Here is a 24,261-nt window from a genome sequence, read left to right on the forward strand (position 1 = left end):
ATTTTGTATGCACAAGAATTTAGCGCTTTGGCTTACGCGGACAAATTGTCGACAGTGAGCGCGCAACAGAAAAACAAAGAAATTTAATTTAATGCGTACATTGCTTTGTGCCCGTTCAAACTCTGAGGCCAACGATCTATATCTCGCCGGTCGCAAACATATATAGAGAAATAAGTATTGTGAATTAGGCCTCCACGGCCTCAGAAATATCCGTAGATGGCGTACAACGTCAATGACTACGGCATTGGTATTTTTCTCCTATTGGAGAAGGACGCCAGTGCACTGCAACTTTTGCCCAGCCTATAAATAGAAATCACAATGGAAGCGTAGAGAATAGTCACGGCTCAGCTTCAGTTGCACTATAGCTATGGCATGACACGGCATAGAAATAGCACAACAGCCCTCGCCAAACAGGTAGCTAGAGTATACTAGATACTTTCAGATAGGAGTATGCAGCAGTGACCTTGCCTAGCCATTCACTCTGCGGGTAACGAGTGCGCATGCGCAGAATGCGGACGCTCAACTAAAGGTGTGCGCTGATCTAGAACTAGAAGCAGCAAGTTAGAAAGTAATAAAAAAGGTGATTAGTTACTTGGGCGTAGTGAAAAGGGAGTTATTCTTTTATGGCTTTAACAACCGAGAATAGATTAAGTGAACAGCCACGCTGGCAACTGAATTGAATTTAGTTAGAATTGTAACCATGCTCGGAAAGAAAACGACGGTTCATTAAAACCAAAGAGGTATCAGCTTGCCTTAGCGGGCAGGATGCCGTGGAGCAGCTCCTCGGTGCGTTTCTTGTCTTCGTCCAGCTTGGACTGGAGCATGCGCAGTCGGTTGGTGGCCTCGTCCAGCTTCTCAATGAGCTCTCGTTCGCCGCGGTGGTGGTGCGAGCGGAGGATGAGCTCCCTCGCCGGGTCGTGGATGGCCAGGTCGCTGAAGTAGAGCCCCATGCGCTGCATGTCGTCGATGTCCTTGACGCGTGGCGAGCACAGGAACATGATGCTCTGCGTCTCCTCCACCGACACCATCTGCCCCTTGAGCCGAAGCACAGGCGGAGCAGGAGCGTCTGGACTGTTCTTGTCGCCCACATCCTCGGGATTGGAGGGGGCTGTGGCTGCGGGTTTGAGCACGCCTTCCTTGGTCTGCACCACGAACACCTGCAGAACAATTGTGGTTTGGTTCGCTGCCATTAAATACGTGCTGTCGGTGGGAAAATTACACTTCAGGTGCCGGTCAAGGCTTAAGAGAGCTTAAGCGCTGGAATGATGAACGACGTCGTGGAATGCAGTTGAGAGAAAGGGAAGCTAGATGAAGACGCTTTCACACTAAGTATGGCATCAAGATTGCCTCGACAGCGATTGTCGTTATACTTTGGGAAGAGAGGAGTATCCTTACTGTAGCACCTAGGTTCTAAATGGCCGTATCCTGTCCAAACCTAACTCTTGTATGCGGCGCTGCTCAACACTGGAGGTTAGACTGCAATTATCTGCTATCAGTACTTTCACGATAGATGGAGGCGCGACGGGCACCATAGATGAGATGATAGAGCACTGCAAGTGGCACGAATGAGTAATGGCTCCAGGTTCCACCGGTGGCATGTACTATTTTGTTGCATTTCTTCTGCTGGTATCCGCTCTTGAGGACCATAATGACAGCCTTACTAGCGGCATTGAAAGTGGTAACAAAAACTGATGCGTGAAATCAGGCACCGTAGTCGGTGCCTCATATCCCCTTAGAGGCACCGTAGTCGGTGCCTCTGGTTGTGGTATGAGAATTCGTCGTCATCTATGAACGTTAAGTAGAGGATTATCAATTTCTGCATTCATGGGCACTAACTCACTAAAGCTAGAGCATCATACCCTTAAACCGGTTAAGAATCACTAATCGGTATCAATGTCAAGCCCCGCCGCGGTGGCTCAGTGGTTAGGGCGCTCGACTACTGATCCGGAGTTCCCGGGTTCGAACCCGACCGCGGCGGCTGCGTTTTTATGGAGGAAAAACGCTAAGGCGCCCGTGTGCTGTGCGATGTCAGTGCACGTTAAAGATCCCCAGGTGGTCGAAATTATTCCAGAGCCCTCGACTACGGCACCTCTTCTTCCTTTCTTTGTTCACTCCCTCCTTTATCCCTTCCCTTACGGCGCGGTTCAGGTGTCCAACGATATATGAGACAGATACTGCGCCATTTCCTTTCCCCCAAAAACCAATTATTATTATTATATCAATGTCAACAGTCTCGCGAATTCATTTTAAACAGAAGATAAACACTAGTTAAACAATGCCCTAAACCAGTGCTCTCGCTTGGTGTAACCTGTATAAAAATTTAAACATGACTTCTCTTTGGCCGTTGTTACCAGTTTTCTGCATTCTACTGACTTCATTCGTGAAGCATTTGATGTGAAAAGGTATTGTGCTTTTTCAAAGAGCGGTGCAATGATAACTTTCCATGTAGAGCTACTGTACACATCTGCAGGTTAGAACACTTTAGGGTATGTAGCAAGTACACTGAAAAAAAGAAGGGCGAGCGGATTTTAAGTGCCAAAGAGCACCGGCAGCTCTATTTTATGGCAGTTCTCTTTGATGTCCAGGACCTCCAGCAAGCTGTTTATTTGGGCGCCCTCAAAGTTAACGAGCATCATGGGCTTAAGCAAGAGGACTTATCTTGTTTGCCTTTTTTTGCGAACTAAAATCCGAATCCGTGCCTCGGAGAGACAGAAATAGAGCAATGCGGATCAAAGTTCCTTAAGACAGTGTCTTCCAGAAAGAGACACGGCACCATGCGCAAGCCAATGAACCCCGGGTAATTCTAGTGGAAGGAGAGAACAGTGCCGACAGGAGGGAAACAAAACAATACTGTGGTGACATGAAGGAAACAAAGAAAAGGTAGTGGAAACTCTTGCGAGGGAACTAATGAGAGTTGTCGCTAGGAGGCGCAAGTCAAGGATTGCGCCGTGAAGCCCTTAAGGCTGGTGTAAACGAAAGATTCGCCAGAAACAGATAAACAAGTGCAATACCTTGCTTGGTATCTTGAATTCGGTGGTGCGAATGAGTGCTGAGACAACTATAGGGAGGCGGAATGCCCAATTAGCAGCCCCTGCATCTCGAGAGAGGCATGCAAACGGCACTGCATAGTATTAGCATCCCAAGCACAGGTTTTTCGCACTTCCCGGTAGGCGGTCGCGAGTAATCTTGCTGCATACGTAATCTCTGACTTTGCCGTTGTGTCAGCGTCTTGTGCCATGGTTCCGTATCGGTTAATTAAGGCTGTGATTTAGGCCAGCGCTTGTATTGCGTGTTCTTTCATTCATCGTTCCTGCCTTCCGCGCTATTTAACAGTTAATCTGCATCTGTAACAGATATTTTGTAAAATTGGCTCCGGCTTCTGTTTTTCTAGAGTTTTTTTGAAATTAGACGGGCAAACTTGTGCCTTTTGTTCAGAGTTCTACGAAGCAGCTGCAAAACTTGAAGACGAGGAATGTACTCTTTTTTAGCCTTACGATGGCACAAAGACTTCATTGCGCTGTAGTTAGTACTAGAGTTATAAATAAAATATTGTTACGTGACGGCAAGCCGAAGAACAAGACATGACGACAGATCGCGATGGTATGGTTTATAGGCTGGAGGCCTTTCACGAGCGCTCATGCCCGAGTCACTGCCCGCTTCATCGTCTTCTAGTCCCTCACATGACTCGGGGCCACCAGGTGATCGTCTCGATCGCGCGAGCTAGAAGAATAATAGAACGCAGAATAATAGAATAAAAGAAGAATAGCCGAATAATAGAAGAATAAAAGAACTAGAAGAACTGTAAGAGGTAATCTGCTAGAAAGAGGATAGACGGCTTGGGACCGACGAACAGTACTCAAGCGCGCGCCACAGCTTCGTCACCGTTCAAAAGGACTTCGTCACCCTCTCTGTGCCCGTAGCACAGTCTCCCCACCTCCCCTCGCGGCAAAAGCGGAGCCTCGGTGCGCTACACAGGCACGGGAGAATGCGAGTAGTAAGGCTTGTGGCGTGACACATGTACAATGTCGTGCAGTGGGCGGGGACGAAGCGGATTCGGTAGACATAGTGGCGAGGTGGGGGCCACTGCGGAGATCCAACTTGGGTGAGGGATTGAATTTGGCAACCTCCACCAAATTTTACGTGACGGCAAGCCGAAGAATTACACGTGATGACAGATGGCGAAGACAAGTTTTAATTGCTGTGGGCCTAGCAGGAGCGCTCATGCGCGTGCCACTGCCACTTCATCGTTTTCTAGTTCGTCACAATATATTTATTACTTAGAAAGTAGACACCAAAGATGCATTTTTCAGAGAAACAAAGTAAAATAACATGAAATAATATACTGAACCATGCATATCAAGTTGGTTCACGTAATAAACAGGTGAAAGTGAAGCGCCGATATCTAAATATTTAAACTGGAGGCAGCGAGTAAGAGAAATGAGGGGAGATCTTCATGAGGAGGCTAAATGCGTTAGTACAAATAAGAAATGTCGGAGAAATATGTCCCTACCCTGTTGAAAATTAAGTGACTTACCATGTCTTTGCTTCACTTTGACTGCCGACGGAGACCTTTGCACACAAGTTTCCTTGTCTATACGTGACAACAGAATGTCCTGTACTTATCTTTGTGTCTTTTTTAGATTTCTGTTAACCAAAATGCTAGCATCACTTCTAGGCGCTACTACCATCAACATAACATGCGATAGCATAACAGCCCCATGACCCCACACCGACCGACGGCGACACATTTTTCACCTTCAGGGTGGCAAATGGTACCTTAGCAGGTGGCCAGAGCTGCTTGCCAAGATTGGTGCACGACGAACCAGCTGCGACCAGTCTGCCAGATTGGCAGGCCGCGAAGTGGAGAGAGGAAAATCTCCTCTCTATTTTGTATGGCATGCGTGGTCGTGCTTGAATGCTCACCACGATGTTCTTACGTTATCCCATTGTCACAGTTTATGGTAATTTGGCGCCGTACAATTTATTCATTCAAATATTGAGGCGCCCTTTAAATGTCAGCGTGATGACCTAACTCTAATGCTGCTATGAATATGACAAGAAAGAAAGGAAACTCAATCATTCCAAACGTAAACACACAAATAAACTTATATAATTTTCATAAATGCAAATAAAAACGCAAATTTTCAAGTTTTCTGCCCATAGCGAGATTTGGGCTTGTGGGAAGCCGTAGTAGAGGAACTTGGAATAATGTGTGCCACATGTTTATTATATCTAAATGAAACACAGTGAGAATGGCTCGTTGGCGCAGAGAAGTCTTAACAGCGCCTTTGTCTTAAGTAACGTTGAGGAAAGCTACACAAGGGTTCAAGCGCATTATTCAGATTGAAGGTAGAGTACTAATATGGCACCAAAAAAGATTTAAAAGTTGTACGTAGTAAAACTTAAATGACGGCAGCTGCAGATAAAAAATTGAGTTTTCTTCTACACCACATGCGGAAGACATTGGATTGCCGGATTGTCGGAAATTCAGCACTGTCTCAACAATGCATGCCTCGGGATGTAAAACAAGGAAGGAGTTGTTCGGGAAAGCACATACCTGGTTGCAATAGCTGCGTATAGATTCGAATGTGCACTCAATGACAGGCCGGGTGATCTCGAAGATGTCGTCGAACTTCAGATGGTGTCCTCGGTTTTCTTTCCAGCGATGTCCGGTGAGACGCAGCAAGCCTTTGCCCGCCTGCACAATGCCGAAGTCGCGGCCAAACAACACGTGGAACGGGAACGCCGCACACATGGTCCGCACGCCTATGGGAAGGTCTTCGGGGCGATTGCTTAGATTCTCTGCCGCGTTTCTGCGGAGAAAAGTGAGAAAAAACAAAGGTCAATCACAATAGTTATGAAAGAGTGAGAATTAATTAGATGCAAGTAGCCGGCAGTAAAACCCAAATATCTTTTTTTTTGCCTACGGTGTATGGATTTTCAAGCAACGGAAATTTCTAGCAAGTGTTTATTGACCGAAGTAATTATTTCAATGTCCGGTTTTGTGGTGGAAGACGGTAGCTAAATTCCAGGGCGCTGTTTTTATGGCTGGAAAAGCGAGCTGCTTCAAGTTGTTTTCGTTGTTGCACAAAAATATATTTCAGCTAACATAAATAGTGTGATAAATGTAATCTGCTTGTGGTCTAAGGCGCAATCAAAACTACGAGAGAAAATTCTCATTTATGTTTAGACATAACTGACCAGAAAAGGCTTAGCAATAAAAGTCGAATAAGTTTGAGCTTGCTTTTAATCCGTAAAAAAAAACAAAATTCTTTCTACCATTTAAACAGGTTGTTTGAAACAGTGGCTTTATGAGACAGAACTTCGCTAACTGACCGTTGTGATTAACAGCTAACACGCCTTAGTGCTCTGAAAGAAATACTGTCCTGTGCTCCCAGGCGTCGTAATCGGAAAGTGAGTCTTTACGCGGAACACTGGTCGGCTAACGTTATCAGTGTTTACACAAACATACAGCGTAGGCCGCAGCCAAAGCTTCTTTTACACCCTCTGGAACATCGTACTCTGAACCAAATAAGCTGAGTCGCTTTAGGACGCTAAACACAATAAAAGAAAACCAAACGAGCTAACTGTTAGGTGATGTGATGGCCCGTTAATAGTTGAAAAGCTGAAATACTGTTGAAGCTACTATCCCGCTGCATGCGCCCTAAGGTTTATGCGGTCGGCTGAGACGGAGGGTAATGGGAGAAATAGAGAGATGGCTCAGCAGTAAGCACCAAGATTGACAACATAAAAGAAATCTAAGCAACTCCACGCTGAACCCGCACGTATAGTAACGAAGTCGCAGATCCGTGAGGTTTGCAGAAGGCTTTCGTGCTTTTTTTTATTTGCGGTAGCAGTCAGCTAGCCCCCATGCAATTAGCTTTTTGCATATAGTTTTGGGGGTCAAGTTAAAAGCTGCACACCACACTTCAATCAAGGAAATTGTCGCGGTTGTTTCTGTGGCTCTCCCCAATGAACGCAAAAAGTTTTGGTGGAGAAAGTTCCTGCGCTGATGGGCCTTTGGCCGTTCCGCCACATGCTGCGGCGACGAAATGAGAGAGGATGAATGGAAGAAAAGAACTAGCAAAGGAATCACTCGGGTTGCCGCAGCGCTACTGCAGGCATTAGTTCTCGCGCGCTTTAATTATTCCGTTGGGCACCTACATGAACGGAAACTACATAGTGATTTCGCACTGATCAATGCTTAATATTTCAAGACAAAATGGGCGTTCCCTTTGACCTGCTTGGAACTGGGAAGCTTGTGTCACTAGTTTTGGTGCCTGGGTTCTCCGAACGTTTTGCATGGTTTTCTTTTGGGTGCCGCGAAAACGCGAAGGGGCTTGCCGATTATTTATGGAGTTCTCCACGAAGTGTTCTGAAATTGTGGATGTTGTTACTGCTATTAAGATAGGTTTTCCTTTTTTTTTTCGTGAGATGCATACAAGTATTTCTTAAAATCCCGAAAAGAACTTGTTCCGTAGTAGAGATCTTTTTTTTTTCGTAGAACTGGTGAGAATTGCGAAGAAAAACGGGCAAAATGCCTCCAGAGATGCCACCCTCCAGTCCCTCGTTTAGCTTCAGTATGAGATTAAACACCAATTTTTCTTTCCTCAAGAAATTTTGTACTTATTTTCGTGCCGAAGTATAAAATATGGTTGGGTGTTATTTGCTCAGAATAAAACCATTGAGAAAAAAGTTTAATGCGTAATTTAGCGTAATTAAGTTTTAGGCTATATCATATAGACTAATAATTTTCTGAATGCACACTGCATGTTCTCTTTGATACTTCTGCTACATGTATGTGAGAGCCTTCGTAAGCACAACGATCTTTCAGGAGGTCATCGATCGTGCTTGAGAGAGATTCGTGATTTCTTTACGGACGAAATCCTGTCTGACAACTAAGCGTACAATTTAGTTTCTTGAAGTGTTCCGGTGTCTTGTTTCACTACACTCGCCCGCCTTTTTGGAAGTTTTGTAGTGCTTGGAGGAAAATCAGTGATTTATCAAATAAAACAGTCGTTAAATGTGCTTGGTTGTTGCTTTACACGTTCACACTCATACCGATTAACTAAGTTCCCGTGACAACCGAAGCTCTGAAATATGATTCACTGCATTAACAAGGCAGGTATCCAAAGTATTTATTTTTTTGGTCTTGTGTGCGTCCTTTTTTAAAGCTTAATTTGAGCGCTGAATTAGCTCTAAGAACATAGTTGTGCATTGAACGAATATTTATTTAAACAAATATGTTGCTCGTTGATGGTAACAGAGCGTTCAGACTTACTAGAGGAAGAACATGCCAAAATGAAATGATTAGTTTGGGCGAGCTTTTCCCCGGCCATGGTGCGGCCATAAAATCCTGAGCATCGAAGGTGCCAGGACAGCGCAGAGTCATCGAATTTAACAGGCTATGGCGTAACAGTAGTTGCGAATTTATGCACGCGATCGAACAGCGTTTTGTCGGGCTACCATCGCGACAGTTGCACAAAATAATGAATAGAAACATCGAAGCCATGAGCAGCATGAAACCTCGAGCGCACCTTACTCAGGAAGGCAAAGATTATGCTAACATGTGCCTGAGCAATACCTTACAGAAAGAAGCACCTGGAGTGTGCAAATACGCTGCAAGGACATTACTTTCAAGGGTGGCCGACCGGGCTAGTTGGTAGTTCATATTTGATAAAAAAACTGCGCAAATTAAGACAAGGACTGAGGAAGATATAACCGCAAAGCGCTGACTTCAACTTCAGCGCTGTGTCGTAATATCTTTTTCAGTCCTTGTATTAAGGTGCGATGCTTTTTTCCAAATCGAAATTACACTTTCTTAATTTATCGCCTAACGGTGCATCTCGCAATCTGCAGCTTGCGTCGGCGTCCGCACCCGCCGCGGTGGCTCAGTGGGTAGAGTGCTCGGCTACTGATCCGGAGCACCCGGGTTCGAATCCGGCCGCGGCGGCTGCGTTTCTATGGAGGCGAAACGCAAAGGCGCCCATGTTTTGTGCGATGTTAGCGCACGTTAAAGATCCCCAGGTGGTCGAGATTATTCCGGAGCCCTCTACTATAGCACCTCTTTCTTCCTTCCTTCTCTCAGTCCCTCTTTTATCCCTTCCCTTACGGCGCGGTTCAGGCGTCCGCCGATATGTGAGGCAGATACTGCGCCATTTAATTGGTTTGATCATAGAATTGGTTTGATCATAAATAAGCGCAAGGTAGCCGACATAAGGAAGTTTAATATGGAGAGAATTGAGCATGCTCTAAAGAACGAAGGTAGCCTAAAAACAGTGAAGAGGAAACTAGGCATAGGTAAAAACCAGATGTATGCATTAAGAGACAAGCAGGGCAATGTCATTAGCAATACGGATAAGATAGTTAACGTAGCCGAAGAGTTCTACACAGACCTGTACAGTAGCCAATGTAATCAGAACGCTAATGAGAAAGACCGCAGTGCACAGCAATGCGTCATCCCGCCAGTAACGAAAGATGAAGTAAAGAAAGCCTTAGAAGCAATGAAAAGGGGAAAAGCAGCTGGGGAGGATCAGGTAACAGCAGATCTGTTGAAGGATGGAGGGGACATCGTGCTAGAAAAACTAGCCACCCTGTATACGCAATGCCTTGGGACCTCGACTGTACCAGAAGCTTGGAAGAATGCAAACATTATCTTAATTCATAAGAAGGGAGACGCCAAGGACTTGAAAAATTACAGGCCGATCAGCTTACTATCCGTTGCCTACAAAGCATTTACTAAGGTAATCGCTAATAGAGTCAGGGCAACGTTAGACTTTAATCAACCAAATGATCAGGCAGGCTTTCGTAAAGGATATTCTACAATAGATCATATTCACACCATCAATCAGGTGATAGAGAAATGCGCAGAATATAACCAACCTCTATATATAGCTTTCATTGATTACGAGAAAGCATTCGACTCAGTGGAAACCTCAGCAGTCATACAGGCATTGCGTAATCAGGGGGTAGAAGAGCCTTATGTCAAAATACTGGAAGATATATATAGCAACTGCACAGCTACTATAGTCCTCCATAAAGTCAGCAATAAAATTCCAATAAGGAAGGGCGTCAGGCAAGGAGACACGATCTCGCCAATGCTGTTCACCGCATGTTTGCAGGAGGTATTTCGAGGCCTGAATTGGGAACAGTTGGGAATAAGAATAAATGGAGAATACCTAAATAATCTGAGATTTGCTGATGACATTGCCTTGCTGAGTCACTCAGGAGGTGAACTGCAAATCATGATCAACGAGTTAGACAGGCAGAGCAGATCGATGGGTCTAAAAATTAACATGCAGAAAACCAAGGTAATGTGCAACAGCCTAGCAAGGGAACAACAGTTCACAATTGGCAGCGAGAGCCTAGAAATTGTGCCGGAATACGTCTACTTAGGGCAGGTAGTGACAGCTGATCCGGATCATGAGAGGGAGATAACTAGAAGGATAAGAATGGGGTGGAGCGCATATGGCAATTTCTCGCAGATCATTAGTGGCAGTTTACCAATTTCCCTCAAGAGGAAAGTGTACAACAGCATAATCTTACCGGTACTCACCTACGGGGCAGAAACGTGGAGGCTAACGAAAAGAGTTCAGCTTAAGTTAAGGACAACGCAGCGAGCCATGGAAAGAAAAATGATAGGTGTAACGTTAAGAGATCGGAAGCGGGCAGAGTGGGTGAGGGAACAAACACGGGTGAATGACATCCTAGTCGAAATCAAGAGAAAGAAATGGGCTTGGGCAGGGCATGTAATGCGAAGGCAAGATAACCGCTGGTCTTTAAGGGTAACGGAGTGGGTTCCAAGAGAAAGTAAGCGTAGCAGGGGGCGGCAGAAGGTTAGATGGGCGGATGAGATTAAGAAGTTTGCAGGCAAAGGGTGGATGCAGCTGGCAAAGGATAGGGTTAATTGGAGAGACATGGGAGAGGCCTTTGCCCTGCAGTGGGTGTAGTAGGGCTGATGATGATGATGATGACTGCGCCATTTTCTTTCCCCAAGAAAACAATCGTCGTTTAGGCGTCCGCATAACTAGCTGACTGACGCACGTTGAATGCGTGGGCATGTATTGAATGTGCCACGGTAGGTACCAGTTGTGAGAATGTGGTATGATATTTCCAAATAATTCACTAGACGCGGTTGGTCACGGTAGGAGTTTTCCGATTACTCATTGTGAGTGTAAATGTGGTGTGATATTTTCTACGAATTCACTAGATGCTGCTGACATGAAAGGCGCAGGTTCGATCCTGGCCGCTGCGATAGTATTTCGATGAAGGCACAGTTGTAGAGGCTCGCGTACTGTGCGGTGTTAGCGCATGTTAAAGAAACCCATGTGGTCGAACTTTCTGGAGCTCTTCACAACGGCGTCTCTGATATCATGAGTTGCTTTGGGACGTTCAACACCCACAAACCAAACCAGCAAGCCGTGTAAGCACGTATAGTTTGAATTAAGCATTGCATGGGAACGGGTTCGTAGCTGCGTATGCGTTGCTTACCTGGGCAGCAGACAGCTTTTGCCTTCCGTGTTCTGCTCTGTAACTTCGAGGGTCACATGAGCTCTGTCTCCAAACTCCGACACGACGGAGATGTCTGCGCGGACTTCGGTGTTGAAGAACTCTTTGCCGACCACCTTCACGATGCCCAGCACGATTGGATGGAGCCCTGCGTATTGGTAGCCAGGGAACACGTGACCAAAGATTTTGTGGTGATCAGTGTAAGCCGAAGCTGCGATATGTCGTGATGAATTAACAACTTTCGAAACTAACCTTTCAGCACATGATTCCCCTCAGCCTGATTCATGTTCGCAAGAAAAATACTATTCCAAAATCTCTGCTATGCAATAAGCCGCAAGGATATTTGGCGGAGAATATGAAGCGAAACTTCCATCTATTCTGAAGATAGTTGTAGGTGGTTTACTAAATATTGAATAGCCTGGCCACAAGTCTTTGTGATGTGCACAGAAGGAAACAACAAATTCATGCTCAGTGAACCGCTGAAGACATGCGTGCGGCGATCATCTCTGGCTGTCTGCAAACACGCTTTCCAATGTGCCTTCACTGCAAAACAGAAATTTATAAGAGGGGGGGGGGGGGTGTCTATAAAATGGTCTCCCCGTACTCATATAAATTCATTTAAGTAAAAATGCGCTGGACCTCTTACGAATTTTTTCATCGAAATCTTTGCCAGAAAAAAAAGAACCACCTTGTATAACGAAGCCTGTGGGATTGTAACCTTTGAAGATATATTTATAAGCTTAAGAAGACCATTTTGAACTAGAATTCAAGTTTATACTTCCTTTGAATCGCAGCTTTTGAAACAAAATTTAGAAATTTTAAGACTTCCAATTCGTTTTCATGAATCGCGGGTTTGCACTAAGCCGACCAAGTTCATATTATTCCGCTGCAAGATAGCCATCACTATATTCCAGAGCGCTCCTTTGCAAAAACTGCGTGAGAAATTCAACTGTTGGTCTGTATGATGTTATTTGGATGATAGTTTGATAACATCTTGGCGCTGAAAAAAACGTTTTCAAAACATCCCGAAATATATTCCGCGGCCTTTCATTCAGGGCAGGGCATCAGCAGCTTGCAAGGAGCACAAGCCCCCTCTGTTTCGAGTGCGCGTCCAATATAACTATTGACGAAGAGCTTTTTAGGCGTACCTTCAACACGAAGACACATCAAAAATACTGCTCTTGCAGTCAATCAATGCTCACGGGTCAAAATTTAGGAATTGCGGTCCGCATGCAACAATTTGGCACTGAATAGTAGCTAATTAAGTCCAATACGCTGTCAGCGCTGGCCGCAGTAAGTAGTCACTAGCCTTTTTCTACCTGAGGCATATGATGCGCGAAAACCTAAACTTAAATGCGACACATGAGGGCACAACCACTAATAATCAGTGCGGCTATTTGTGTAAATAACAAGGTTTCTAAAACTCATGTAGCATTTAAAATTAGGGACAAAACTTGTGCTATAATTTCTGTACATTATGTGTGCCAGATACATTGAACCTGAGGCGAGAGTAATGATTCATCAAGCTTTCTATGCACTGCGTCTAACCTTAGGTGTTCTTTGCCTTCACAGAGGAAGTAAAGCAACCTACAGGTGACAGGAATAGGACGGTGTAGCTTCTTTGTGGACAGAAGACCTGACCAGAATCAGCAATATCGATAAACGAGGTCGATTTGTTATAAAGGCGAAGGAGTGTGATGAACCAGCGAGATCGAAGCGCTTATATAAGGATGGCTATGATTAAGAGTAGAAGAAATGGGAAAGAAAAAATAAAAAAACAGCAGAAATGAGACCACGTGCTGCTTGCTTAATCACATTTCCTTCCTTTCATCGCCCTGTCGTCGGCCCTAAGGTTGTTATTGTGCCGTTAGATGCTGTAATGGTAGCGTCTGGGTCGAAGACTTGATTCGGTCTGCAGGGGAATCACCATAGTAGCAGAGAATCCTCATCCAGACTGGCAGGCTCTTTCATAACGTAGCGAAGGTGATATATTCGCGAGGCAGAACATTTATGAGGAAAGAGGATAGCGGTACACCGTCTTTACTCTATTGCTTCCAGGAGAGCCATCGTCACTCGGGGACTGCAGAAACGCGTCTTTGGACTTAAGAAGGACATTTTTTTAGATTAAAGAAGAGGCTCACAGACCATTATATTTGAAAGATAAAAGCATAAAGAAGAAAGTACATATGTTACCATCTTCGAGCTGTTGTAGCACCTGATGTTGAGAATAGTTTTATGTTTTATACAAAGATTCACTTCCGAAAAGCGCGCGAAAGTTAGTGTACTGAACTAACTGGGTGAAGAAAAGCAATATCACATACCACACGCTCATATTTTGGCAGACACCATACGTTACTTTTAGTCGTATTGAGTTCAGATTTGTGCAGTGTGACTTCCTTCTAATGCATCATGTTACATTGTACGCATATGTTCACAACCCAACGCTACTGCTTCAAGACTTATGTACTGTTCTGAGGCATAAATGCGAAAGAAATATATATCTATATATTTATATATTAAATTCACAGTGCTGGAAAACTGCAGCGGTGACAATATCGTTGATATTTATACTGTTGCTGAGCAAAAACTTAGTTAATTTCGTTGATTTGCTCAACAAAGTCGGAATTTTTCGCTGAACTTCTCAAAGAAAATAACACATTTTGTTCTTTTACACTCCACATAGGCTGCGAAGAATTAACGGTCCTCTCCTTTTATCAAACCACTCGTCACCGAATTTACTCTTTCGTCCTTCTTGGTAAGCTGCTTCAAGAATCTTATGTTGGTTTATATTTTCTGCTGCATACAAGGCGCACAGTACACATGAAAGAAATTAATTTCATAGAATATGTTCGGAAATTCATAATTTTCGTACATATTTTCTTGGTCGTGTGAACAAGGCCACTAGGCACCGAGCCTGACTGACGTGGTAATGGCCCTATAGCCTCACAACTCGAGTTGAAAATCCACAATGCCCCTTTTGAAAATATGTTCGTCCATATCATGTCTGTTTTTGCCCATGAGGCCTTGACGAATGCCGCGTTAGTGCTTGCAAGCGAAACGTAAATAGCGGTTAGTATGCGTTTCTAGCTGTGGCCATTTTCCCCAATCGCTGATGAGTGCCATTTTTATTGCCGTATTGGTGCATAATAACCAGTGAATGCGCCTAAGCGTTATTCTCGTTAAGTGCGTCCGACTAAAACCAAGCAGCGCAGCTTTCAAACAGTACTTTCCAAAGGCGTTGCCAGGGTGAAATTTTTTTCCAGCGGAATGAACGAGGGACCGTATAAAAATAAGCCCGATGACACAATTAGGCTCACTTTAAGGCTATAACGCGATTGCGTTAATGCGTTAACGGCCATGTATGCGGTCGTTCTTTACATTCATAGATCACTGGCAGTCCTCAAACCACTCTTGGCGCAGTGATGGAGCGATTAAGCAATGCGCCAGTTCGCCGGCAGGTGGCAGTTTCAAACACAGCCACTGGTGGGGCTTGTGAGACCCGGGTTGCTCTTCGTGAGCAACATTTCGCGAACAATGACTAATTAAGTTAACTGCCTCCTGCAACGGTGTCCATTCTGCTGACAATCCTTTTGGCAGGTAGTGATGACGTCACAGGGTCACGCGACCTGGGCGGGCTACTTAGTTGGCCCGCCTAGGTTGCTTCTCTGGGGATATTTCGCTCACGGCTCCACCTCTACCGACGAAGACAACGATGATGCCGGGTTTTCCGCTTTAGGGAACCCTTGCGATATCGCATTGAAAGGTTTCACGGGTTTACGTGCTGATTACGAAATTACGAAAATAAGAAAAAAAAATTTGTTAGACCATACTTTTCAAATTTCTCAATTCGTTAACAGCGGCCAGCTAACTTCCTCAGAGCCAACACATCTGTCTCCTGTGGTTATTGGTAGAGAAAAATTCTGCTCGGAAAGTTATCACGGCTTTGTATGTGCACAGCAAATAGGACGAGTGCAAATAGGACCTTAAACACGTACTTCGTTAGAGCATAACTTCGCGACTCTGCAGTTACTTTCTATATCTTCGAATGCTTCACGCATAAACACACATCGCAACGCTACAAAACCAGCGGTACCTTTCCTGTCGCTGTAGTAGTGCAGCAGGATCTGTCCACTGGGTCCCGGCGTGACGCGGAAGGAGGGCGCCCGCATTCCGGGATAGGTGGAGGCCAGGTGGTCGTGCAGGTTGTCCAGGTTGGTCAGGAAGTCGGCCATGTTGGAGCCCAGCACGCGCAGGATGTGGTCGTAGCCGTGCTGCTGGCAGAAGTACAGGAAGTGCTCGCCGAACGCCTCCAGGCAGGTGTCCAAGTCCAGACCTGAGAGCACGTGGGGCCGTTTCTGTCAGGTTTTCTCCCAATTAGAGCTGCTGTAACTCAGACGCAAAGCCTAGACTGAATGTTTACACATGTGTATTAACGCGAAATTGTACGTGTGCGGCTATAATATACAGAAACGCTACATTACCGCGAAGCGGCCACTCGGGGAAGCGATGTGCGCAGGCGCAAAATCCTGGCGATGAATGATTGAAAAAAAATCTAGATCGGGTTAGCTCCTGAGCTCCTAAAGCAAACGATCAAAAAAAGCACCACCACAGAAAAACCTTCGAGCTCAATTAAAATAAACATATATAGTAGTGACAAGTGGGCTTGAAAAAGAGTTAACGTGTCACCGAATCAATCGCGTTCATTGGGCAACGCCGCGAGTGACGGCGGCTGTATAGCAGACTTCGCGAAATGGAAGTTATTGTGTGGGCTGCAACATTATTACGCCTACCAGTTGTACCGATCATTAGTCATCGCTGTCTGCGCACCGCTACGCCGACAGCGGAGCTGCCAAAACTGTTTCATCTTCTGTACACGCCGCAGGTGCCAATTTTTGCGTCGGCTGATTGCTTTCTTTCATGGTTCATTTCACAAGTACCCCATGTATTAGCGGAAGAAATGTTTAAATGCATCATTTAAGGTTTGAACATCGAACAAGTCAGCGCAAAATTTCCTTTAAAAAGTGGCAGCGATTGTCACAGTATGACTGAACGACTGCTTATTGTTATAACTATCTAGAACAAGTCGGCAATCGTTCTTTATTTTACCCAAGACGCAAGCGGTGCTTTCCTGAGATAAACAATGTCCTGACATAAAAAGCAGCACTTTGGTTTTTGATGTACCGTAACACTGCTAGAACCGCCGATGATTGCGATCTATTCTGCGAAACGTTTGCCAGAGAGCCGGTGCGGTTAGCGGAAGCAGCTTTAGTCCTTTCACTTGTATTTGCCTGTGAGAGCTGTGGTTGTGAGGAGACCATCGCTCAACTTCTCTGTGAGTGCCCTGCATTTGCGAGTGCGAGACATACACTGTGTTGTGCCCTGGACCGCCTCGATCCTCGTCCATTAACAGAGCAAAAGATCCCCGGTCCGTGGCCACAGCAGTCGACTGCCCTCAAGGCATACAAGGCACTCTTTGCCTTCTAGACAGCGACCGGATTGAGTGACAAATTGTGACAGCATTGTGCGTGGGTGTGTTATGCCTTTTTTTCCTTCTCTCTTCCTCCTTTTAGTCCCCTAATCCCTCTTCCCCAGTGCAGGGTAGTCAACCAGAACCCCTTTCTGGTTAACATCCCTGCCTTTCCCTCCTCCTCTTTATTTATCTATGCTCCCTGAAACGCGACCAGTACTTCATTTTCACTGTTTTTACCTAAAGTAATAATCAATGACTGCTTGCCTTGAATGAAAAGATCGAGGTTGCTTTCTACTTCAGATGTTACTTGACGGTTGTTGTCGGCCACTTAAAAAAAAAAAAAAACTGACAGCCGCGAAGTTGACCTCGCATAACATCGGCGCTTCCTGCTCATAGGACGCGGTTATTGCTATGTATAAAACTCTTGATTGTCGCTTACTGTGGCGAAAACTCCGGCCGAGCGCACTTTCCAATTATAAGAATTACTGATTTCGCGCTGCGCAATCACTACATAGGACTCCACAGACTCTTTATGCTCCCTCTTCACGGCACTGGACCGCATTTAAATTAAATATAATGGTTAGGCAAGTGTTTACTGCTGGTCGATATTAAAATGTGAATACATAAATTTTATGTGTTTGTTTCTATAAAAATGAAAGGAGAGTTACACAAAAGTCCTAATATCAACTCTAACTTCGTGTTATGCAGATATTTCGCCGAAAATTGTTCCTGCGACTCTTAAGAACCTTGTTTTCCTGAGTCGGTGGCGTCAACTGTAGTCGCGGTGAAGTGAAATACGGTGTTGAGTTGTTCTGGCATCGGCGCTGGTCTAGTGAGGAAAACCGCTGCGTGAAGAAGTTTGCCGACATTCGCACCGATCGATGATGTTGGTTTGCCGTGGGTGTAATTTCTAAAGAAGAGTTGTGATTCGATCCGTCTTTCTGCAATTCTGTCTTCGAGAATGCAGGAGAAGCAGATACTCACCCGCAACTCTCAGTCGACACGCATATTATTTAGCACCCTGCTCGCTCTACTCCCGCGATCTGGGCATTTATCTGCTTGTTTCTATTTTTTTTCGGGCTGTTAACATTGGGTCTAGTGAAAAAAGATGCTTTAGATAGTAAGCGCTTTTTTGATACACTTGCTCTACACTAGTACGCTAGCAGCGCTAACATGACCTGTCTAGAGGAATGCATGGTCAGTGACCTCTGCTGCGCTGCCGTGTTGTTTTTTGCCTTGCGTCTCTCACTTGGTTGCGCTGCATCTGCGCGAAACGAGTAGATTTTTAAAATATTCTGGTTACCTTTGAATGCTGGGATTCACCGGATGGAGTACACTGATAGAATATGGTGCTGTGAGTTTCAACAGTCGTGCCGTCGCAGGTATAGAGAGCTTTAACGCTTTTCAGGAATAGCATTTTTAAACGGTATGTTTGTCGAGGAAAGAAATCAAGAAAAAAGGAGTTATTTGCTCAACGTTTCGTTTCTAGAGCGAGAAGAAGGCACCTCACTCACCGAGCACCTCACAGGCAGCGGCCACCAGCTTCAGTGTCATGTCGTCTGTGTACACCTTGTGCATCAGGAAAGAGGCCCCATGCATCGCGATGCCAGACTTCTCTCTGTGATGTAGCAGTCGTGCAATAAAAAGTGCGTCTGACAACTGTTGTGTACGTTAAGCAGTGCCTATGTTTGACTGAAACAAATAAAAAAATGTGAATAACATGAACATTTATTCGCAGTTTTCAACACATTCAGCTGCATTCCTGCAATGCAGCGAGAGCCTGATAAATAAACACCTGTGCAACATCGCCCATACCATCCTCTTTATTTTCATTCTGCTTTGAAACTTACTGTGGAGTCTCCCCGGAGGTTAGAAGACAGTTGATGTGTTAATGAATGAATTATGATTGCCAGTTTTTCGCCATTGTTGAGATTAAAGCATACATGAGCTTATGCATGGGAGCGGTTGTTCTGATTTATTTTAATAGATTGTATGTATAGCGCATGCCACCATTGAGAACTCATCAATGCTTCGGGAAATGATTTCGTCATAACAAATCGTCCTCTGTATTTGTCGCAATAATTTTGCCTATGAAATCAGTCTGACGGAAGAAAAGCAAGTATCTGATTCGGCTTATGTCGTTTTCAGAAAAAGCAATCAAGAAAAAATGACGATGAAACGAATAAAGAGAGTTTGGCAATAAATGTTTTTTCAGACTCTAAAAAACAACTAGAAAGCACAGAACGCAAGCCAAATTGACAGCAGGAGCACATCATGCATCGACAAACATTCTTTGCTTTGCATTTTTGGCGACAAAAGATAACGGTAGTCAATAGGCACGCGTGTTTTTTTTATATTAAGCAAATATATTGCCAATAAGAATAGCGGAAAAGAGAGCACGCAACAATAACCATAAGAAAAAAACTTACAGAAGCATCTTCCACGTGTCGGCTCCAAACTTTTTCGTCACGAGGTCCTCCAATGCACAGTGGATAAATCCGTACTGGGAGCACGAGAAATAAGCAGCATTTAGGTTAGTGTATGAGCCCATTTATTTTCCACGCCGCAAATATTAGCGACATAAAAGTCGAATGATCTAGTTTACTGCATATACTCCAACACGAAAGGCAGAAGTTTTAGATCCTTCAGGTTTTAGCTTGTGGTTCTGAAGGAATTTCTTCTCGTGAAGAAAGGCTAGTGCAACAAATGATACTATTAGAAAACTAAGCACACCATGAGTTACACATTCTTTACAATGCGATCATGACGCTGCTTATCAATTTACGAAAAATAATGCGTGATGAAAGCTGTCCAATGCAATGTTAAACTGAGTTTTTGGCCAGTCCATTAATGACGCCAGAATTCAAAAACGTTCGAGAAAGGGAACACATGCATTTATCTATTTCCATCCTCGTGCTGTGCGCATTGAAACGCAGTTGTGAAATATGTACCTGATAGCATAGCAAAGAGTAGAAAATATATTTAAGGCGTTTTGAATAAAGGCCATATAATTATGAGCACCGGAAGAAGCGATGACGGTCATTCTATTAATTTTTATTTATTTATTAGGATACCGCACGGGATCTGACAGGAGTATTATGTGAGGGGGGTTACATAACTGGGGTGCGAAACAGAAGCAAAAAGAAGATGGCTATTTTAACATCGTTATACAATAGTAATCAACCAAGCAGAAAATAGAACTAAATTTAAAAACACACTTCAGAACACACTTCAGAACAAAATTTCACTCGAAATATTAATTCTATTCAATGTTCAATTCAAAGTGATTAGAATCAGTCCTTGTAATTGCAGAGCCTGATGCGCGCTAAGAGCAGTATCTTTATTGTGAGGTGGACATCAAAAAATGCAGAGGAGTGATTTCAAGGCTTCAAAAACAAATTTTAAAGTAATTCAAGGCTCAGATGAGCAGTGACGCATACAGCAAAAATCGAGGGTCGTGCCCGCAGAGATTGTACAAGTTACAATCTTATCGAACAGTAGCGCAGACGATGCTGTAGTCGCATAGTAGTCAACGTGCTTTTCGCATGTTTGTGACAAAATCTTGGTGCTAGTGCGGTGACCACTTGTCACTAGCGTAAAAACAGATCATTTTAGCTTAACTAGAAGTTACGACACAAGAACGCAGCCACAAATCGTTGTGCTAAGTAATCTGTTCCGTTCTCTATAAGCCACGCTTGAGCCGATTTTCAACCACTTCCTGCTTTCTTCATTCTGCATTCCTAACTACAGCGCGAAGAACGAGACGTACAAGAAAAGAACACGCAGAGACACAACACAGCAAAGTTCCTTGCGATTCGTCGCTTTTACAAATTCGGATGAAACACAGAAAAGACGTTGCGTTTTGTCTAATATTTGCGTCGGAGAAAAGGTTGCAGTATACTGCTACAAGAGCACTGTGTAGGCATGCATAAGGAAATGAATTTAACGGCGTCTGATTGCATTGCAAGCATTGCTTTTATGGAATAGTTACTCCTAAGCTTCCACTGAAAAAAGCGCAGTTAATATGAACATTGATATTGTTGTCAATGTTGTTGTTAGATCAAAAGAACTATTGACTTTCTTAAGCTAAAAAAACGCAAAGAAAAACACTAGATTAACTGCTTTGAGGAATCCGGCATCCATAGTTGCTCATACACGATACATACTTTTAGAAACCAAAACGTTAATACTACATATTTTCAGTTCTTTTCAATTTCATCATGACGCACATAATAAATACAAAAGCAAACAAATTTTTATAAATAATAACGTGTCAGCGATTGCATTTGAGGGCGCATTCATCGCATGAAGACTGAAGTAATGCTATGTACTAAGCACATTATTATTATGGGAGCAATACAGTTAAAACGTTCAAAGAGTGACATTTTGAGCACAGAGACGAATACTCCATTAGGAAGTGAGCAGCTTCAACTTATCTCACGAGACGATATGGTCCACAAACATGATGTAAAATAGGTAACAGATACAAATCTCCAGAAAATTCCGGTCGTAACTAGATACCTTGAATGTAGGGCTTTTATTTTTCACGTTGTCTGCTTTCGAACTTTGATATAAGGATGTTCATATGAGGCTTATTAGTATGCTGGCTTCAGTGAATTTCTTGGAATTCACAAGCGATAATGTTAAAGAAAACAAGCAATCGTGGGAAGCAGTTTTTTTGCTGAAATGTCAGCCGACCATCTCCACTATTGCAGCCACAAGAGTAGTCGAGGGAGACAGGCGACAGCACAGGAAGTGAAAAGGGCAGTGGCAATAGCAACTTATGCATTTCACCGGCACAAAAAACAATACCCTGGTTGGTGTCTCTGTAGTCACACCCTTTTTTCCTTGCTTTAATCTCATAGCTTTCCAACTCAGAGACAAAGTTGGCGAGATCGTAGCGACTTTTTTTGCCATGATCGAAAGTGTCTCAAAATAGACGAGGTTGGTGCCCGACGTGAAACGGTCCAAGGACGAAAAACTGAACGACAAAAACTCTTATACGCTCGCAAAGATTGCCGAAGCACTTTACGCCGTCACGTATAAGATTAAAAAAAAGCAATCTAAAAGCCGCAGAGATGCAAAGGATGCCAAAAAAGGTCCGGCTCGCACTTTGAGCTTGTTTTCGAAGCAGTGTGGATGACTCCCTGACCCCGTCACTGCATGGTAACTGCGTAGCGAGGTCCCGTCCTGTCTCCGGCTGGAGCCATTTGACGACAGCGTCACTGATGGATGGAGATGGATGCCCAGTCGAGTGGGCTGCGGCTACCACGATACCAGAGCCTCGACCGTTTGGTCGCACAGCGGCGAACAATTTAGCCATGGCGCCCACTGACTCGCTTGATTTAAGACCGTTACGTTCGTTCCACGGCTTATGCGGTTTCTCAATGCCTCATGAGAGTGAGTTAGCTCTAGCCTGATGCTTTCTTCGCCTTCTTAGTCCGCCGGCTTATGCGTGGGAGGGTCAAGCATATACGCGTTCTTTATGATGCCTTGAGGAGGCTGTACTTCTCAGTTCACGAAACGGAAGATTTCTCATTCGGATGTTTTGCGTTGATTTTCCTGTGTGACTGTTCTGCGGGTCTCCTGTTATCATAAAGAACCTGGTGTAAAACCTGTGATGCTGTTCACACTCGTTAAGAAAACTACCCTGTCCTGAATTCTATGGATGAGATTTCAGTCTTCAGTATAAAGTCTTCCAGAGGAATAGGCTCTTTTTGTAGCATTAACCGGGTCAAGAATGACAGCGCATTTCACTTGTGTTTCCTTTCAGTGGCAGTTGTCACGATAATTTCCATATTTCTGTACAACGAGTGTAAAACTAGACGACTTAGCGGCATCAACATGAGTTAATACATCCCCTATGGCGGGGGACTAGTATGCAGCAGCATGCTGCATCAGTGGCAGCTTATGCTGCAACATAAGAACAGTATTTAGGGAATGGAATGATTGCGTGCAGTGAAGGTAAGTGGGTCTTCCGCCGTGCACATAAGAGTGAGCACTGAAACTTCAATAACGGCTGAGGTGGGCGCAATGCTAAATTGCCTCACATGTAGTGTCGGGAGCTAAAGTGGTGCATGCTACGTTGCGCTTCGTGGCTCGCTTCTATTACGAAATCTTTCGAACGTTCCGCTATGCAAGAGAGTAAAGGTTTAAGAGCAACGAAGCTCGCATACCTCTAAATGTAAACGGTCACCTCTTACACTGTCTGGCAAGGAGGCGCGGCCGCAAAGTGGCCCTGCGACGAAGCCTAATCGCAGCTCTACTGGTGTAGACTAATTTTCCTACTGAAGGGAAGAACGCTGGAGATAGGATTGAGCGGACGCAGCTTGTCTGCGCTCCGTGGATTTCTCGTCCTGTGCGCGCAAGATCCATTCGCAGTTACACATTTTTGTCTGGATCAGACGTATAACGTCGAGGACTACTCGTGGATACGCTTTGATCCCAAGAAGTGACTTTCTTGGCATTATGCGGGACTTTAAAGCCCAAGCCAAAACGTGGGATCGCTAAGCCTCGCAAGCACTTCGGCACCGGGCCCGGCGTCCGTTGCCGCGTTCGGCCTGACCAGCGAGCAGCTACTCCGCTACGGCTTCGACGATGGATGTGGACCACACCCATGGCTACGACCCCGAGTCTGGAGGATTCGGAAGTGTTCCGAGCAGCAGCAAACAAGACGAGGGGAACTTTGATAATTCACAGCCAGCACCTGGATGGAAGACGATATACCTCAGGGCGGGACAGCGTGCACAAGGGCACTGGGCTCCGAAGGCATACGATGACGACCCGAAGTCACCAGCAGCAGATCCCACGAGCCGCAAAAGGCCCCCGAGACTGCCTGACCTCGACAAGTACGAATTTAAAGTGATTATCAAGCCGAAAGACCGTTTCGATCTGAAAATGTGGGGTGGGAGTGTACACCCACTTGACGTCGCGTTCGGAAACGCGTTACGTGGCAAGACGCTACGCGCCAAACCTTACATCAGAGTTATTGAAGAGCAAAACATCATCATCGCGGACACTTCCCATGTCGAAGACGCCACAGTACTTGCGAAGATCGATCACATCAACCTAGACGGGAAAAAGTACCACCACAATGCCTACGTGAGAACACCGCAAGACTAATGCAAAGGGGTGGTGCACGGGATTGACCCCAACGCATCAGACAGAGACCCAGAGAACAACTTTTCCTCAGAAACCCACGAAATATTAGGCGTCCGAAGGCTCGGCAGATCCAACTCGGCGGTGATTCTGTTCAGTGGATACAAAGTCCCTTTCTTTGTTAC

At 44.8% G+C, this 24,261-nt stretch overlaps 1 protein-coding gene across 1 annotated transcript in view; it reads right to left on the reverse strand.

The window, feature by feature from the left end:
• Positions 1-24,261, reverse strand: part of LOC144130397 (guanylate cyclase soluble subunit beta-1-like) — a 96,129-nt gene that overhangs the window by 17,015 nt on the left and 54,853 nt on the right. Inside the window, exons 2-7 of the mRNA XM_077664321.1 lie at positions 19,408-19,481; positions 18,493-18,596; positions 15,602-15,841; positions 11,491-11,656; positions 5,558-5,813; positions 753-1,157 (exon numbers count right to left, since the gene is read on the reverse strand). Of these exons, the coding sequence (XP_077520447.1) occupies positions 753-1,157; positions 5,558-5,813; positions 11,491-11,656; positions 15,602-15,841; positions 18,493-18,596; positions 19,408-19,481 (1,245 nt within the window). The remainder of the gene's footprint in view (positions 1-752; positions 1,158-5,557; positions 5,814-11,490; positions 11,657-15,601; positions 15,842-18,492; positions 18,597-19,407; positions 19,482-24,261) is intronic.

The sequence above is a fragment of the Amblyomma americanum genome, chromosome 4 (genome assembly GCF_052857255.1).
Source record: "Amblyomma americanum isolate KBUSLIRL-KWMA chromosome 4, ASM5285725v1, whole genome shotgun sequence".
Lineage (NCBI taxonomy): Eukaryota > Metazoa > Arthropoda > Arachnida > Ixodida > Ixodidae > Amblyomma > Amblyomma americanum.